This window comes from Vigna unguiculata, chromosome 9, assembly GCF_004118075.2.
Source record: "Vigna unguiculata cultivar IT97K-499-35 chromosome 9, ASM411807v1, whole genome shotgun sequence".
NCBI classification, from domain to species: Eukaryota; Viridiplantae; Streptophyta; class Magnoliopsida; order Fabales; family Fabaceae; genus Vigna; species Vigna unguiculata.
Genome location: NC_040287.1, coordinates 41,195,310 through 41,213,406, shown reverse-complemented (window position 1 = coordinate 41,213,406; position 18,097 = coordinate 41,195,310). Strand labels below are relative to the sequence as shown.

Below are 18,097 nucleotides of genomic sequence, written 5' to 3'. Positions count from 1 at the left end.
CAAGAACTTTAATTTATGCTTCTAACAATTTAAAAAAAAAAATTGAACCTATATTAAATAATCAATCATTATTTTATAATAAGTATTTGAGTTGTAACTAAAGAGATTAATTAACTATAATGAATATATTTAAATATTTCTAAATATTTCATTACATAAAATGTGAATTTAATTAGTTTTTAAATGTATTAATTTATAGAATAACACGTCAATTGTTCTTATTCATTTCTCTTTTAACTTCTACTCGTTTTTCCAACTCCAACGACTTTTAATTTCCAGCACGTTTTTCTCTCATCCTTTTGTTCTTCCCTTCCATATCCTTCCAAATTGTAATTATACACAACAACATTATTGTTATTCACCAAGAATTGTGGCACCAGCAACACGAATAAATATGCTTATATTCATATGAATACCAAAATTATTGTTCCTTACGCGTAAGCTTTAACTAGTGAAAAAAAATTCTACTATATTTTGTAGGTAAAATATGTGGTAGATATTAAATAAATATAGTAAGTATAGTATTTAATTATTTGTTTACTGGTGAAAAAAGATACGAGTATTTATGGATATTGATTAATAATTATTAATAAATTTTATTTGAATATTTTTTTTAAAATAAATTATTAAAATGAGGTTATTGATAAATTAATTTTTTGTAAATTAATTTCATATATTCTTACTTTTTTTATTTAGACATCTAAAATTGAAATGATATAAATTATACTTTAAAATCGAGTTTATTATATAAATTCATATTTTAAAGATTTATTTTTCATAATTTTTTTAAAATCATATATATATATATATATATATATATATATTAACAAAATAAATCATTTTAGACAAGAAGTATTATTGATTTTTATCACTAGCTTTCACAAGTATGCCTATGAAACCGTCATTGTCCTCAAAATCCAGCATATCTCTCCATTTTTATGGGAAAATAAGCTTTATAAATAACAAACAATAACTCTCTTTGTACACACACCTTCCTCTTTTCTTTTAATCATCATTTATCTCCACAAACTTTTTTTCCCACGTTTTGCATGCCTTTATGTTTTGTACACAGGTCAGTCGGCTGTGGATAAATACACTTCAATTTATCTTTAAATACAAAATATATTCAATTTCGTTTAATATAGTTGCATAATTGTATAAACATGTTTTGCCACTTATCGATGTAAAATTCATTAATTATTTAATCATAATGTTTTAGAATTAAAATCATTTTCGGATTATTTAAATTATAATTAATGCATATATAATATAATAGTGTATATAATTAGACAATAACCCGTTTTCACACGAGTTTTTAAAGGATTCCAAGAAAAGAAAAAAAGTGTCTGAAATATTAAGAGACAAGTCCCTCACGTATCATTTAAGTCCATAAATAGGAGGCCAAAAAGTTGATAGTAGTCATCCCCAGCACTACAATTCTCATATTAAAACCCTTCTTAACAAGCTTTCTGTTCTGCATTAGAAGGGTGATTTTGAAGTGTAAAATGGCATCAAGTTTAACTGTATCTTCTCTATTGGTGCACCTGCAATCCTCGTCAAAGATAAGAGCCTGCAAGTGGAAGAGCTCCTCCTCCATGCGTGCTTTTACAACCAAAGCTTCAGTCTCTGAAACGACGTCGTTGCCGGCGTCGGAGACGGCCAAGCTCCCGCTGCGCGAAATTCCGGGAGACTACGGTCTCCCTTTCGTAGGACCCATCAGCGACCGGCTCGACTATTTCTACAACCAAGGCCGCGACGTCTTCTTCCGATCCCGCGCCCAGAAGTACAACTCCACCGTCTTCCGCGTCAACATGCCACCCGGCCCCTTCAACAGCTCCGACCCAAGAGTCATCGTTTTGCTCGATGCCAAAAGCTTCCCCGTCCTCTTCGACATGACAAAAGTAGAAAAACGTGACCTCTTCACCGGCACCTACATGCCTTCCCTCGAACTAACCGGCGGTTACCGAATCCTCTCCTACATCGACCCCTCCGAACCCAAACACGAAACACTGAAACGCTTCATCTTCTTCCTTCTCAAACACCGAAGCAGCCACGTCATTCCCGAGTTCCATTCAACCTACACAGCCATGTTCGAAACCCTCGAGAAAGAGCTGGCGGACAAGGGAAAAGCTGCTTTTGGAGACCCCAATGACCAAGCAGCGTTTAACTTCCTGGCTCGCGCGCTTTTTGGCATCAACCCCCCCGACACAAAACTCGGAAGCGACGGACCTTCTATAATACAAAAATGGGTTTTCTTCCAGCTTGGCCCGCTTTTGTCATTGGGCCTTCCCAAATTCATTGAAGATCCCACTCTCCACACCATCCCCCTCCCTCCTTTTTTGATAAAGAGCGACTACCAGAAGCTCTACGATTTCTTCTACGAGTCCGCTGCTGGGGATGTGTTTGACGAAGCGTCGCGTCTCGGTATCTCCAAAGAAGAAGCCTGCCACAACCTCATATTCGCCACCTGCTTTAACTCCTTTGGCGGAATGAAAATTCTGTTCCCCGCCATACTGAAGTGGATTGCAGGAGCGGGCTTGAAATTTCAAGCTCAGCTGGCGGAGGAGGTGAGGGCCGCCGTCAAGGCTAACGGCGGGAAGGTGACGATGGCGGCGTTGGAAGCGATGCCGCTGGTGAAGTCGGCGGTGTACGAGGCGTTGCGCATTGAACCGCCGGTGCCGCTGCAGTACGGTAGGGCGAAGAAGGACTTGGTGATCGAGAGTCACGAGAATTCGTTTTCGGTGAAGAGAGGGGAGATGCTGTTTGGGTTTCAGCCGTTTGCGACTAAGGATCCGAAGATATTTGAGAATGCAGAGGAGTATGTGGGTGATAGGTTCGTGGGGGAGGGAGAGAAGCTGCTGAAATACGTGGTTTGGTCGAATGGTCCTGAGACGGAGAGCACGAGCCTTGGGAACAAACAGTGTGCAGGGAAGGATTTTGTGGTGCTGTTTTCTCGGCTTCTGGTTGTGGAGCTATTTCTTCGTTATGATTCTTTTGAAGTTGAGATTGGATCCTCGCCGTTGGGTGTTTCCGTTAACATAACCTCCCTCAAGAAAGCAACCTCTTAGGGCTCTTCATTATACACACTATTCCTCCTCTTCATTTCGTTATCTCTCTCGTTTAATCTATCTCACTGTAACAGGTTTTAACAAATTATGCTTTCATTTTTCTGTCTATCTTTGGTTACTTCCAGCTCTCTGAAAACAGTAACTTTGGATATTTTTCAAGAAAAAAAAAAACTTATTTCACACTTTCAGAATCTTCAAGTATTTCTAAAGAAAAACTTAAGGATAGTAAAAGATACTCTCAAGTAAATGTAAAAAGAAAAAAATATTATGGCATGAAAGTATTATTATCCTTACTTTTATTTTTATTCGCTCTCTGCACACGCGAGGTTTTATCTCTTCTTTATTGTAGTTGAGAATGAATAAATTCCTTTTGAACCTGATTTTTCATATTCGTTGGAAAACTATGCTTAGAGAAAAAGAAATTTAATAAATTTGACAATTTTTTATAAATAAAATTAAGATAAATTAATTTTTTATTTTTTAATCAAAATAAAATAATCAATTAGTATTTTTGCACCTAAATAGTTAATTTGTCAAAATTTATTATTATTTTTTGTTAAACTATAATTGGATATTACACGTTACCAACTGATAGAGACGGTTTTGCCCAATTTGTCAGTGTTTTTGTTCAGATTAGAAGGTTGTCTAGCCTGGTAGGTATCATGTCTCTCGAGCTGGATAGGAAAGTTGTCCACCTATCTTTCTCATTTCCAAAACATAGGACAAAATATTATGAATCTCATTTTTTTTTATTAGTTAAAATATTTTATTGTTCTACGTTTTTTTTAATTTTAAATAAGTTTTAAGATTTTTTTAGTCTCAATTAGGTTTATATTTTTTTAAAATGTATAACAATTAAGTCTATTGTGTTAGTATGGTGCTAACAATGTTAAGGATATATCACATGTCAACTCCTTATTTTTTTTTAATTTTATTTTATTTTTAATAATTCATGTCACATGTCACGTCAATATTGTGTCACGTGTCAAGTCAGTAAGGTGACATGTGTCAAGTCATTATCTGAATTTCAATTTGGTCCATATATTTGTTATTTTGATTACATTTCAATCCTTTGTTTTTAATTTTCAATTTCATCCTTCTATTATATAAATATCATAATGGTATTTTTATTATAAGTAATTTTTTTATGACATATTTTTAATAATATTAAGTTTATTTAAATTTAAATTTTACATTAAACTCTTTTAATTTATTTTAAAATTTTAAATATTTTTATTTTAACTTTTTACAAAATTATTTTAAAATTTTGTATTTAAATTTATAAAATTATTATTTTTAAACCAACTCTAAAATTTGTACATAAATTATTTAAAACAATTTTGTAACAAGTTAAAATAAATATTTTAAAATTTTAAAACAAAATATAAGCAAAATTCAATATAAAATATAAATTTAAACAAACTTAATATTATTAAAATGTTTAATAAAAATATCATTATAAAATTTAAAGTTAAATATCTTTTTGTCCCTTAATCATTAGTGAAATTTGAAATTAGGTCATTTCGAAATTTTAGACAAATTTAGTCCTTCATTTTTCGAACTACGTGAATTTAGTCATTTTAATCAAATTTTGTTATATAAATTAAGTTTATTTACATAATTTTGTCATCAAATGTGTGGTTATCGGAATAATTATAATGATTTCCCTATTTTTTAAGATAATCCTCACTTGGATTTAACTTTGATACAATATATATAATTTTAAACGAGAGAAACCTACAGTTCCAAGAAGAGTTAAGTACTTCGATACTTGTAAGTATATGAATTTATTTCTTAGGAAATAAAGCTAAAAAATATCAAAATTATATTCTAGAGTAATTTTTTTAAATAATGTAGAATGTTACTGAATATGAATCTATTTTATTATCTTTGAATATTTCGTTATACGGATGATGTTTGGAGGCCGTTATTGATACGAGGTGTGAAGATTTGACATGTAAGTAGGATTTTAAAGTTTGATAGTGGGGTATAAAAATAATATTTCTTTATTATTGAATGATCGAGAAAGTATTATTGAAATGATTAAATATTTTTTTAAATATTGTCAAAATATCTATAAGAAGGGTTAGACACCAATGAAAATGCAGGGAAGGAGGAGGAGGGGTCCATAAGCTGGTGACACGTGTCTGAAAGTTAAGTTTTCATAAGGTTTAGATAACGTTTTAAACCATAAAAAGTGGGGTAGAGTAGAGAGAATCTCAAGTAACAAGCCGTGCCACTATTTATTCACGGGGCACTGATATTTCGCTACGTAAAAGAAGCACAAGTGTACTTAACTATTTATTCGACCGAGGCGAATCTCAGTATAGGTTTAGGGACCATGGTCCATCCTAATTTTTTTTTCACAATCATATTTTAACTCACTTTTTTATTCATTTTTAATTCATTTTTTCAATCATCATTAGATCATTATATTACATCACTAAAAAAATATCTAATAATAATTGAAGTAGTGAAAAAAAAAATGAGTTAAAATATCATTTTCCTTTTTTTTAATGCATGTAATATATATATATATATATATATATATATATATAAAGTATTTAATATTTTTAAAAGTTTTAATATATTTTTTGTGTTAATAAATTTTTAATTTTTAAGTTTGAGGTGGAATTAAAATTCGTCTGTATTTGAAATGTTAATATAGTTTGGTCTCTAAATGTTAAAAATAAATAAATATAGTTTTTTAAATCCAATTATTTTAAAGTATATATTTAAGTTGTTTATACTATCTTACAAATTTTAATATATGATAAAAAAATATGTTTGACACATAAAAAAAAATTAACATAATTAAGTAAAAGGATTATATCCATTCATTTTTAGAGTTTAAATTAAAATATATCAAAATTTTAAACAATAATATATTTTAATTTTATTTCAAAATTCATAAACTAAAAATATATTTAACATTTTATTTTGACTCCTAAATTTGATATGAAAATCCGCCACCGAATTCGATGCTACGAGACAAAACCAACAACCTAAACTAATAATATTATAAGTATTAAAGTTTTAAATTCAAAATTAAAATATTATTATTTTAATATAATAACAATGTTTTTTATGTTAAAATATTAACACCCATTTATTTTGGTTGGAAATAAAAAAGAAAAATAAGGACATTCTAACGTAATTTAAAAGCTTTTAAAAACAAGATTCAAATATCAGCATTGGAAATATGTTATAGTTATAAAATTAAGGATTAAATATGTTTTTTGTCCCTTAACTTTCGGTGAATTTTGGAATTAGTCTATTTCAAAACTTTGGATCAATTTAGTCCTTAATCTTTCGAAAAACTTGGATTTAGTCATTTTAATCAAATTTTGTTATGTTTATTTGAGGTTTCGCACGCATTTTAGGATTGTATTTGAGTTGTTTATATTGTTTGACACATTTTTACTTTAATGTTAAGTCAAATACTATTATGAAAAGTGCTTGAAATGTCAAATAAACTTAATAAAATTTGATTAAAAAGATTAAATCCATATATTTTGAAAAATGAAGGATTAAATTGGTTCAAAATTTTGAAATGTACTAATTTTAAAATTAACTGAAGATTAAAGGACAAAAACATATTTAATCCTAAAATTAATAAACCCGATATTGCTGGCAAGAAGATTTTTTTAATCTAGAAATAATCTAAAACTCGTTTATCTTAGATTGAGGAAACAATGGAAAATGGAAAAGGACAAAAAAGATAAAGAAGTTGAAAAATATAATTATTTTATTTCAGGTAGAGAGATTAATGAAAAAAAAAAAACACCTAATGAAAACTTTGTACTTGATTGAAGTAGACAAATAATATTTTATATATTAATACATATAAAAATATTTTTTAAAATAAATTTGTAAAAATAATTTGATATGAATATGGTTTTTAAAATATTAATTAAATTTAAAATGAATTATAAGTTAAAATAAAATAAATATTCTAAAATATAACAAATAAAAAACCTATATTTCAAAATAAAAAGTTAAAATAAATTAACTAACAAAATATAAAAAAATTAAATTAATTAGTTTGATTTATTATTTCATTTTCTTTTATTTTAATTGTTTTTCTTATCATCGTATAAAGCGTTACTATTAATAAAATATTAAATTATTTGATTCTATCAAATATTTTTATTTCAATTATTTATTTCTATAATGTAAAAGTGAATACAAATAAAATACCAACCAATTTATTTAATTTTTAATGTTTTTACTTTAATTCATTATTTTGTTATAATATTAAAAATTATCAACATATATTAATAAAATACTGATAATATAGTTACTAGAAATTACTAGTAATGTTTATGTACCGATCTTATAAACTTCAATAATAATAAAATATTTACGAATACCATTTATACAGGTACTTTCTTTCTTTCACAAATTATCTTATTTGATTAGAGAAAGTTTATGGTTGAAAGTTCTTTTTATATATCTTTAGTACATTGTAATGCTGAGGTTTGAAAGTCTAGATTGTAAGGAAAAGAGTTGTAGAAGGTGTCGGCAGTTCAAAATGTTGAGGAAAGTGGGCCTTAGTGTATAATATCTTATCTCATTATTTGCCACAAAACAAAATATCTCAAACTAAATAATGGAGAAATTCTTTGTATCTTTTGCATATTACCTGATGGTTACTATAAGTCGATAATAAGAAAATTCATCGATATCAAATTCATCGAGAATAACCCGTTGATAATATGCAAAAAGTTAAAGAAAAATGTTAATCACTGTCTTTAAGAAAGTGGTTTAAGATATAATTAATAAATATAAATATAAAGTTCATACTTAAATATAATATTAAATGAAATTTTAACTTAATTATTATTAATACAGTCTTATTTTATTATATTGTTTTTTTGGAATGAAACCATTTATTTCATACATATACATATTTACTGTACACACCTCCGTATGTTAGATCTTTTATTTTATTATTATTTCTTAATTAATTAAGAATAATGTGGATTTTGGTCGATGTAATTATTTTATTTTATATAAAATTAAATAACATGTAACATATTATTTGTCACGATTTTTTTTAACGATATTGACAAAATAAAGATAAAAAAAATATTTTTAAAAGTGTATATAAACAAAACATATACAATTTTTTTGATCTTAGATTATTTTAAATTTTACTTAATACTTTAGAGACCAAAATTATATTTTTATAAAGAAAGTTAAAGGTAATGTTAGCGCATACATAAACATAATTAAGTAATAAAATAATATTAATGTAGTTATTTTAAATTATATTAAAAATATGAATATTATATCACTATTTCGATTTAAAAGAATATAATGCAATAAGATTCAAATTAAATTTACAACTCTATACAATATTATTTATAATGAAAATGACTAATACAGTATTCATATTAAATAATATAGAAATCATTAAATAATTTTTTAGCAAATTAATTTTATATTTAATAATATAAAAATTTCTCTCCATCACAGGTTATCTTTATTCAATTTCTTTTTTTAATTTATTTCACTATTGGAGGTGATTATAATTATCTGACTGGTAATGGTATGTTTATGAAAATATTTTCACAGCATTTTTTTAATTAAATATATTAATGTTATGATTTTATTACGTAATTAAAAATAAAATAAAAAGTTAAACGAAAGAATGAATAAAAAAGCTAATTTGCTGAAAGTTTAGAGGTTAAAATTTTCAATTCATTAGCATGAAATCGGTTAACATCAAAATAGCTTGCAATTAGCTTATATAGTATCGTTTATTTTTAAATAATAACCTTTTTTACATTTTTACAAAAATATAGTATTTATATAATGTGATTTTATCGTGGAATATATTTTTTAAACAAAACTATTTGCATGTTACTTATTTATTTCTTTTAATAATATTTTTCTTTTATAAACTATCATTGTTATTTTTCAATATTATAAATATCTATGTTTTTTGTTTAAACGGTTTTTTTTAATCTCTCTTCCCATTCAGTAAATTCTCAAAAAAGAACACAGTACTATTGACTTTTTTTTTTTTTTATGATTTACTATAATCATTGTTATATGATTTTCCTTTATATATATTTAGGAATCTTAAAGTAAAATTTATATAATTTTATATAATTTATTTATTTTATTATTCATTTTGCAAGTAATTGGAAATAAAATTTTCATTCTTCCACCAAGTAACGATATCTTTTCTATTATATTCACCTTCAATTCCCATCACTCATATTTCATTCAATCTTGTATTTATCTCTCCCTATATATGTCGCTTCATCAAAATAAAATATTTGTCTCATTATTAAAGGATATTCAAGAAGGGTAAAAATAGCTTCATGAGAAAAAACTGAGATTAAAAAACGGATATTGATACTTATGATGACCTGACTATTAATTTTGTAAAACTTTTATATTAAACTCACTAACAAAACTAATTCATGCATCAATATCTCTTCAAGAAAAAAAATGTTATTTGACAAAATATTCTTATTCTACAACAGATAATATTCTTGGGATATATCTGGTTGGACCTCGTCAAAAACTTTATTTTTTCGACAATAATTAATTCAGGTTACGCAACTTACAAAACATATCTGTTACCATTTTATAGCTAAATATTTTTATACCCTCGCATAATAAATATAAATAACTTTATTTAAATAATTAGAATATAAATTTAAAACTAAAATTTTAAAATAATAAATTTATGAATACTTTTATTCAATACTATATAATACTATTTTTTTTAATGTATTTAGCACTTTTATGTATTTCATTACACATTAAAAAATTCTGTTGATTAAATCCATTTTACATGCTATTTTTTTTTTATTTCCACGAATATATTCCTGTCTTCCGTGAGGCCATGAGTTTTAAATAAATTTAAATTCTTAAAACTTGTTTACCAACAACTTTTGACTTAACTAGAAGGAATTTAAAACTAACTGAAAATTATCAATCAGTTTTAATTTATTTTTGAAGTTTCTATTCTGAATTTAATTTTTAACTACCTTTTAACTACAGAATAGAGAGATTTTGATCATTCCTAACCTTATTTTATGTTGCTTCCCATTCTTCAAGATAGTATGCAAGTTAAACTAACAATTTGAAATAAGTTATTTCCTATTCTTAAAAATTTAAATTTTGCAGTAAGAAACTAAAAATTAATTTTTACTTGTTAGCTCGAGTTTCTTGCCAATAAGGCCTTTTTTACAAACTATGAAAAGATAATATTTTTATTTATTCAATAAATAATTGATTGATTAAAAGGAGTACACAGAGTATTCCAACTTTTTTACAAACAAAACAATAATTCAAAATAAAAACATAGAGGTTGCTTAATACATATAAGACATAAATAGAAAAGGGTAATTGTCTCTATAATCTTACAAACATAGATCTATTCAGTTTTAGTTTTAGTGTCTTCCAATTTCAATTGTTATTGAAAGATGTCTTACAAAACATGATCTTTGATTTCTAAAGACATCATGAGAGTTATTATTTGTTCTTAAATCATTTAGTATGGCTTACAAGGTTCTATCTTTTTTTTTCTAGCTTTTGTCCTGACTATACTTGTATATATTAACCACAAACAAAAGTTCTCATCTCTAGATCAATATACGACTTTTTTGGATTGGATTTAAAAACACCATCATAATATAATATAATAATTTTGCTTCGGAAATTTTATTTGTTATTCATGTTTAAATATTTAATTGAGCGAAACAAAAAATCTCTCTTTATTTATCTCGTTTGACCTGAAAATGATTTTTTTTTCTCCATCTATTTCAAACCATAACTACCCAAACACATGTACACATTATATTTTCTTTGTTTTTCGGTTGTTGTAATCCAAATTAAAGTTTTATACAATACAAATTTCAACCCATTTAATTTACATTCTATGAACTATATTTTCTCACTTATTTCACATATAACAAGTCATACTTCTTACATCTATCATTCCATGATACAAATTATTCTTTAAAGCTATCCTCTTTTGCATCACTCTCCAATTGTATAGTTTCCATAACTTTTTTTATTTTATTTTATTCGATTTTTTATTTAAAAAAAAAACAGTTGATCACTCACAATTAAAGGGTCACCACCAAATGCTTTCTAAAGAGAAGGCCTGTATCTCCTGCCGAAGACTGATCAATGATATTGAGGTCTAGATAGAAATCTAAATTCGACTAGGCTAGATTTTGGGTTATAGGTTGTGCTACTTCCAAGTAGGGAATCAAGTAGAGATTGGAGGCATAAAAAATAGGATTTGGCTAATTTCTTGCATAAACTCCACTTATCCTAAAACATCGTTTCATAACCCAAAGGATTTTATCCCTGTGAAAAAAACATGTCCTTCCCACTTTAGTGAGACACGAATTCATGATTGTTTAACTTTGTTTGCCTCCTTTGAGGTAATTCTAAAATGATATACAAGCAAACTATTGGATGAAATAAAGAACTATATATCTTGTCTCAATCAAATGACTTGCTTGGAAAACTATTTGATGAAGGAGAACTCTGTTCACTAAGCCATAACTCTTGGTCTTGCACTGAGACTGGTGAATTACTATTAGGCCTTTGTAATGATTTTAAAGTAATAGGCCTAGTTTGAATCTTAAGGTACCCTTTACCCTTTTCTCCAACGTTCTTCGCTGTGGTACTCAGTGGTTTCTCACTTTCATTGGAGGAGGAAGAGCAAGAGGACAACTCCGTTGAGGTTGCACCATTGTTGTCTCCCAATGTTGTCCATTGACTCAACCTGAGTTGCTCCAACTCACAAGCCACTTCCGTCATCGAAGGTCTCATGTCCCTATGGAACGCTAGGCATCTAAATGCCAACTCAGCCACCTTGTGTATGGCGGAAAGGGTTCGAGCGTCACTTCTTGCTTCGGGTTCAAGGAATGGGTCTATAATCTCATCCAAAAGCCCTTTTCCAATCCTATCTGCTGCAAGAGAAGCCAAGTTCACTTCATTAGGAGGACGTGAAAAGTCTACCACTTTTAGCCCAGATATGATCTCAACAAGAACAACACCAAAACTATAAACATCGCTCTTGTCAGAGAGGTGAAAATCTTGATGGTATTGTGGATCCACATACCCAGGAGTTCCCTGTGGGGCAGTTGAAATGTGCGATATTTCGGTCATTCCAAGTCTAGAAAGACCAAAGTCTGCCACTTTTGACCTGAGACAAAAAAATCAGTGAAATCAAACGTTTTAATTTATGAAGGAAAATGAATAACACCACATCATTGTATGCATCGATTACTTAGGATGTAACAAACGTTCATGTGAAGGTGCTAGTTAGTACCTGAAATTGTGGTCCAAAAGTATGTTGCTGGATTTGATGTCTCGGTGGTAAATGGGGGGATTAATGGCAGAATGAAGATGTGCGATGGCTTGTGCGGTTTCAGTGGCAATGGTGAGTCGAACAGACCAAGGAAGACCTTGGCCTCTCTCCTTCTGCAAATGCTGACTCAGTGTTCCGTTGGGCATGAACTCGTACACAAGGATTTGTTCTCCGTATTCAATGGAGCAACCCAACAAGCGAACCAAGTTGGTGTGGCTCACAGAGGACAGGAGCTTGATCTCGTTCATTACCTGTTCAATACTGTCAGTGTCTCTGTGTTTTATTCTTTTGATGGCAACCCATTCGTCGCTGTACAATTTCCCTGCATAAACCGTGCCGTACGCCCCAGTTCCCAACCGTTGTTTCTCTGAGAAACTATTCGTGGCTCTCTCAATGTCTTTGTAGGGATAGATAGGAACACCATTGTTTCCGGTGGCTTCGGTTAATCGTCTTTTTGTGCTCTTTGTGACTCTCAATTTGGTGCGCCGGCGGAAGAAACAGCACAGTGAACACGCAGTAATAATCAGTGAAACGCCTACGACAAATCCTGCATGTTTCGGTCGATGATTAAGTATAAGTTAATTTGGTCTGAAGCTAATACGTGCGTGGTTGATCACAGTTCCTGATCCTAAGCATTTTGGAAACATGGAATAAGGAGAGGTTACCTCCGATTAAGACAATGAATCTGGTTGTTCCTCCACATCGGCCAGATAAATACTTCGCTGGGTTGCATGACGAGGCTGTTTAAATACCCAAATTCAAATGAAAGATCAGATAAGGATTCACCCAAAATCCTCTAACTGCTCAACCTTTGTTCTTTAGTTAATTTCGTTTAACACCAACTAGTATAAAGGGATTTTTCCCCGTCAAGAATGTGTCGTACAGTATACAAGAAATATGTCATTAACTTTTTAATTACAAAAATATTAGAACAAGTATCTACAGGTTTTATCGCAGTAAAAAAAAAATTGATGAACATCTTCTAGTAGAAAAAAAATGGATACTTGAATGAGAGGCTTCAAACCAATTAAGGGGATATATACAATAAAAGAAGAGATAGAAAGAAAAAACAAACCAACAATCTAATAAGAAAATACAATAAAATAAATGTCATTCAAAGAGAATGCAAAGGAAAGTGTGAATTATTAGGATCTGCATCCATAAATTGATCTTGATGGCGTAATATCTGAATTTTCGGCTCAATAATGGACAAGTCTATGTCTGGCGTATTAATGTCAAACTTCAAACTTCAAACTTCAAACTTCCTCTTTATTTTCTATTTATATAATTTTTGAAAAAAGAAACGTTGGAGTAATAAAAAGTTAAAAAAGTTTAATTGTTTGCAAGTCATTTCTTGCTGCTTATTTTATTACTTTTTTTGACAACAATATTTTATTGTTATCATTTGTTCATGACTTGTCGGACTACGGTCACGCGGCGAGATTATCGGAAAATTTTAACAATCATAGTTGGAACGATTGGTGCCGTGGAGTGAAAGGTATATATATATATATATATATATAAACTAAAATTATGATAAAATTTAAAAATAGGTATAATAACTTTAGAAATACCTATTAACTTTTAACTTATTGTTATAGATACATTTTTATTACTTATTGTCAGATAAACGAGGGAGGAATTGCAAAATAAGTATAATATCTTAAATTTATGAATAGTTTAATATTTTTTTTATTTTTAGTTTTGTTGGTATAATTATTTAAGGATGATTTCAAAATATTTAAAAATGATTAATTTTTGTCTACGAAGAAATCACTCAATATTTTCCATTTCCTGCTATATTTTCTGTTTACTTCTTTACTTATTACATTAAAATATAAAATACTTTTACTATTTAATGCAATAAATTAAATATGTTTACCCTTTTATGCATTATGTATAAAATATACAGGAAATTTAGTTTTACTATAAAATTAAGCCTCTTTCATTCTAGAAATAAGAATATTAGTCCGCGATAAGATAGTGGCATAAAATTCTATATTCATAATTTTAAAATATTCATTAGATCATATGAATTTAATGCATTGAATAATATTAATTGAACGGAGAACATTCAAAGAAACTATTATCCTTTATTAAAATACACTACTACTATTTAAGCTAATAATTGAAAAGAACAAATAATCTATCCGAAAAGACAGATTTTTAGGTGAAATTTCCTTTTCTTGCGCCACAGGACTCTTCCAATTTTCATATAAAGACAAAAATGAAATGTAAAAAAGTAGGATAATCTCATAAAATAAAAGTAATTTACAAAAATTGTATTATGTATTAAAAATATAATTTATAATTTCTATCGTGTCACGTTATTATTAAAAATTAATTTTTAATAAAAAATATAGAAAATCTAAATAACTTACAACTCTATATTTTTTAATATAATATAATATTATTTATTATTTTCTAGATGAAACAATGTTATTTTATTATTAAAACTCTTATAAAATTTGACCATGGCCTCATTGATTAGTCTAGTTGACTTAAATTGCCCCGTAATCATAGCTGCTCCAATAAATTAAGTGACACGCATGTTTGAGCTCCACTATTTCTTTCCCTTTTTTCTTTATCAAAAATTGGGTCCTACTTCCTTTATGTCTATCTTTCCCAGGGGTAATCTCGTCATTAGCAATTTACAGTTATTGTCTTAATTCATGTCACCTTTCATACTTATTCGCACTTTCTTTTTGTATTTACTAAAAGAAAAATCGTATTGTTTGTTATGTGTTTGTACGTAACCGGACTTCAAATTCTTCCCTTATCACCCATGTGACACTATACCAACTCAGAAAATAACGTGACAATCATAGTTTTATTTTAGTATTTCTATACAATAAAGTAGTATAGAATATGTATTTCAAAATTTGCAAATATGTGTTTACCCCGAAAAAATTGTAATTTTAAGATACGATGCTATATTTTTTATTCTCGATAAAATTCCATAAATGTGCTTATTTAAAAAAGCTATTATTAAACCTCATTTAAAGTATTCATAATAAAGTATTAGTAAGATATAGAGAGAGCGAGACACACAGCACACAATAAAACTACCAGCAATCTATTTGAAAACATGTTTTTTTTATACATAAAGCAAGTCATTTTCATCACGGAGTTATTTCCAGCAAACAGAAACGAGAGTCCGTGATCGCTTTATGTCAGCGTAAGAGTAAAGGGCGGAAAAGAATTTAAATTGTTAAAGCTTGAGTTAAAATTCAAAGGACAAGAAGAAAAAGTTAGCTTAAATTAAACCTCTGTCCTAGCATTGGTTTTTTATTGGAGGTGAAGCATTAACTTACGAATCACGAATACTATTCTAGTCCGAAAAAGAATGTTGTTATTATTTGGTTATTGCCACGCTATATTTGTTTTGAATTTGATGATGACGCCATCTTATACGAAGAGGATGAGTACAGAGCAAGGTTGAATCATGAATATCTAATCTAACGGATTAATCTATAGCAGAAGAAGCTGAACCAACAAACTAAAAGGGAATAATGGATGTAAAACAAAAATAAGGAAAACGGAACTAACCTTTCCGGCAACCTGTTCCGGCCAAAAACCCGTCGCCGACGAAGCCGTCGCGGCAGGCACAGCGGAAACCTTGCTTTCCGTCAACCGGGGATTGAAGCGTGGTACAATTGGCGTGATCAGAACACGGACATCGATCTCCCTGGACCCACCATCCAAGTTCGATTGTATTTACTTCCAAAGACAGAGGCTCACCGGAGACGCTTGTAACATCTGGGAATGAAAGAGATGACGTAAAGTACTTGCACCCGGTAGGATCCAATTCTCGGCGATTCAAGAAACCGCTCGTTTTGTTCTCGAAGTAGCAAGTTAAATTGTCCGCTGCTGGGTCGCTGCATCCCACGGATTCGAAGTGGGTCCGAATCAGATTCCCCGGAATGGAACAGGGCAAGGGCGTTCCGGTACAGTTATCTAACAGAATCACGTTTCGCGAAGTGGGAGCGTATTTGTGGCTGAAGAGTTGGCGAAACGTGTCGAACGGACGACTGCACTGAGCTTCGATGGTGACGATGATGCTGTATATGGTGACCTTTTGGATGGGGAATTCTCCGACGGAGGCTCTGCCGGCGGTGCAATTCAAACGGATTAAGCATCCGGAGGAGAATCCGAAAGGGTAAGGAAACGGATCGGAGGAACCGCATGTTTGGCGGCACTCGTGATGCTGCAATTGGGCACTGGTTAATGGAATGAAAGATATTAATTCACCCACTACTAAGGTGAACAAGAAAAGCGGGTATTTTTGTGTAGTGATCATAGCAAAATAGATATGAAGGTAGGGTATTTTTCATTTGGGAAAAGTGGAAGAAAGATTGAAAATTGACATGGTTTTGTGTTTGATGGGTGAGTGGTGAGTTTTGTGGATGATGAGGAAGGGAAAGTACATGAGATTTTGTAGATAGGAGTGGGTGTATTTTGATTGAAAAAAGTGGTAAGAAATGGGTAAAGAGACTTGACTTAAGAGGATGGGAGAGGAGTTTGTTGTTTCCACGCCTATATTTCTCTGTATCTGTTGCAGTGTCTTCTTCTATTCACATTCCTAAGGTGCCATATTTGTTTATTGAAAGGCGTAAAATAATGGGGAGAGATGGAAAAAGAAGGAGCGCAATAATGACACAAAAATATTGTAACGAACCGTTTCCAACAACATGCTTTGAATAATACGGGTGGGTGCTGAACTGCTGGTGCAGCTTCCTCACGGGTGGTCAAGTCAACGTTCGAGACAAGGGATCAAATAATAACACCAAAGACGGATTTAGTATAAATTGCGCCACAGAATTGGTTCATTGCCTCTTACACTAACTCTACAACTGAATTTCCTATTAATTATTTTATATGGTTTATGTAGGTTATACTCTATATACTCTATAAGGATGTATTTAGTTCAGACTTTAAAAGCTTATTTTATCGTTTATTTTCTTTATGATATTAAGCTAAGATTTTTAAGAGTTTCAAAAAAAAAAAATCATATTATTCAATCTAAGTTATGAAAATTTCTTTTAGAGAACAATCAAATCCGATATTCAATTGGGATTTCAAATTATTAATACAAATCATATATTATTTTATTGATTATAATTTTATGAATTTTGTGAATGTACAATTATTATTTTCGTTAAAAATTTCAACTAAGTATATGTGATTTTTCTAATTTTATTTAAAATTTTCCCAGTCTCAACAATAGTATAAGTAAAGCTTTCTTTCTTAATTTTATTTTTCGCAAGTGATTGTTTTTGCCGTTATATGAGGATGGATTTAGTGATTTTTTTTTTCAAACAAATTGCGTAACTTTAATTAATTTTTATGTGTTAAATAATTAACTTAAAAATTTTAAAAATAAATAAATATTTAGTTAAAAATTAAGTAAAATTAACTAAAAATTGTGTAACTTTTCTCGAAAAAAAAGTCTCTCCTATTCTTTGGCGTTTAACAAGACTAGATCGGAAATGCAAGCGAGACCTCCATAAACTTAGTCGTTGGTGACAATGTATCTCCGACTGAAGGCCATCGGAAATGGCAGCAACATGCGATTTCAGGTTACTCCAAATTTCCCCCTTGTTGTTGATGAAAAGAAAAATGTAAAATGAAGTTTATAGATTTTTTAGAAGAGCAGAAAAAAAATGGAGGTGCAGGA

At 29.4% G+C, this 18,097-nt stretch overlaps 2 protein-coding genes across 2 annotated transcripts; one reads left to right on the top strand and one right to left on the bottom strand.

Annotated features, from left to right (window-relative positions):
- Positions 1–1,397: 1,397 nt before the first annotated feature.
- On the top strand, positions 1,398–3,186 carry LOC114162110 (allene oxide synthase 1, chloroplastic-like). The gene has a single exon (XM_028045887.1). It carries the CDS (start codon positions 1,506–1,508, stop codon positions 3,066–3,068), a length of 1,563 nt encoding a protein of 520 aa, XP_027901688.1. The 5' UTR covers positions 1,398–1,505; the 3' UTR covers positions 3,069–3,186.
- An 8,141-nt stretch (positions 3,187–11,327) lies between these two features.
- Positions 11,328–17,079, bottom strand: LOC114163147 (wall-associated receptor kinase-like 14). The gene is made up of 4 exons (XM_028047272.1): positions 15,970–17,079; positions 13,086–13,160; positions 12,382–12,967; positions 11,328–12,255 (listed from the first exon to the last, which is right to left on the bottom strand). Exons 1-4 carry the CDS (start codon positions 16,718–16,720, stop codon positions 11,547–11,549), a joined length of 2,121 nt encoding a protein of 706 aa, XP_027903073.1. The 5' UTR covers positions 16,721–17,079; the 3' UTR covers positions 11,328–11,546.
- Positions 17,080–18,097: the final 1,018 nt, after the last annotated feature.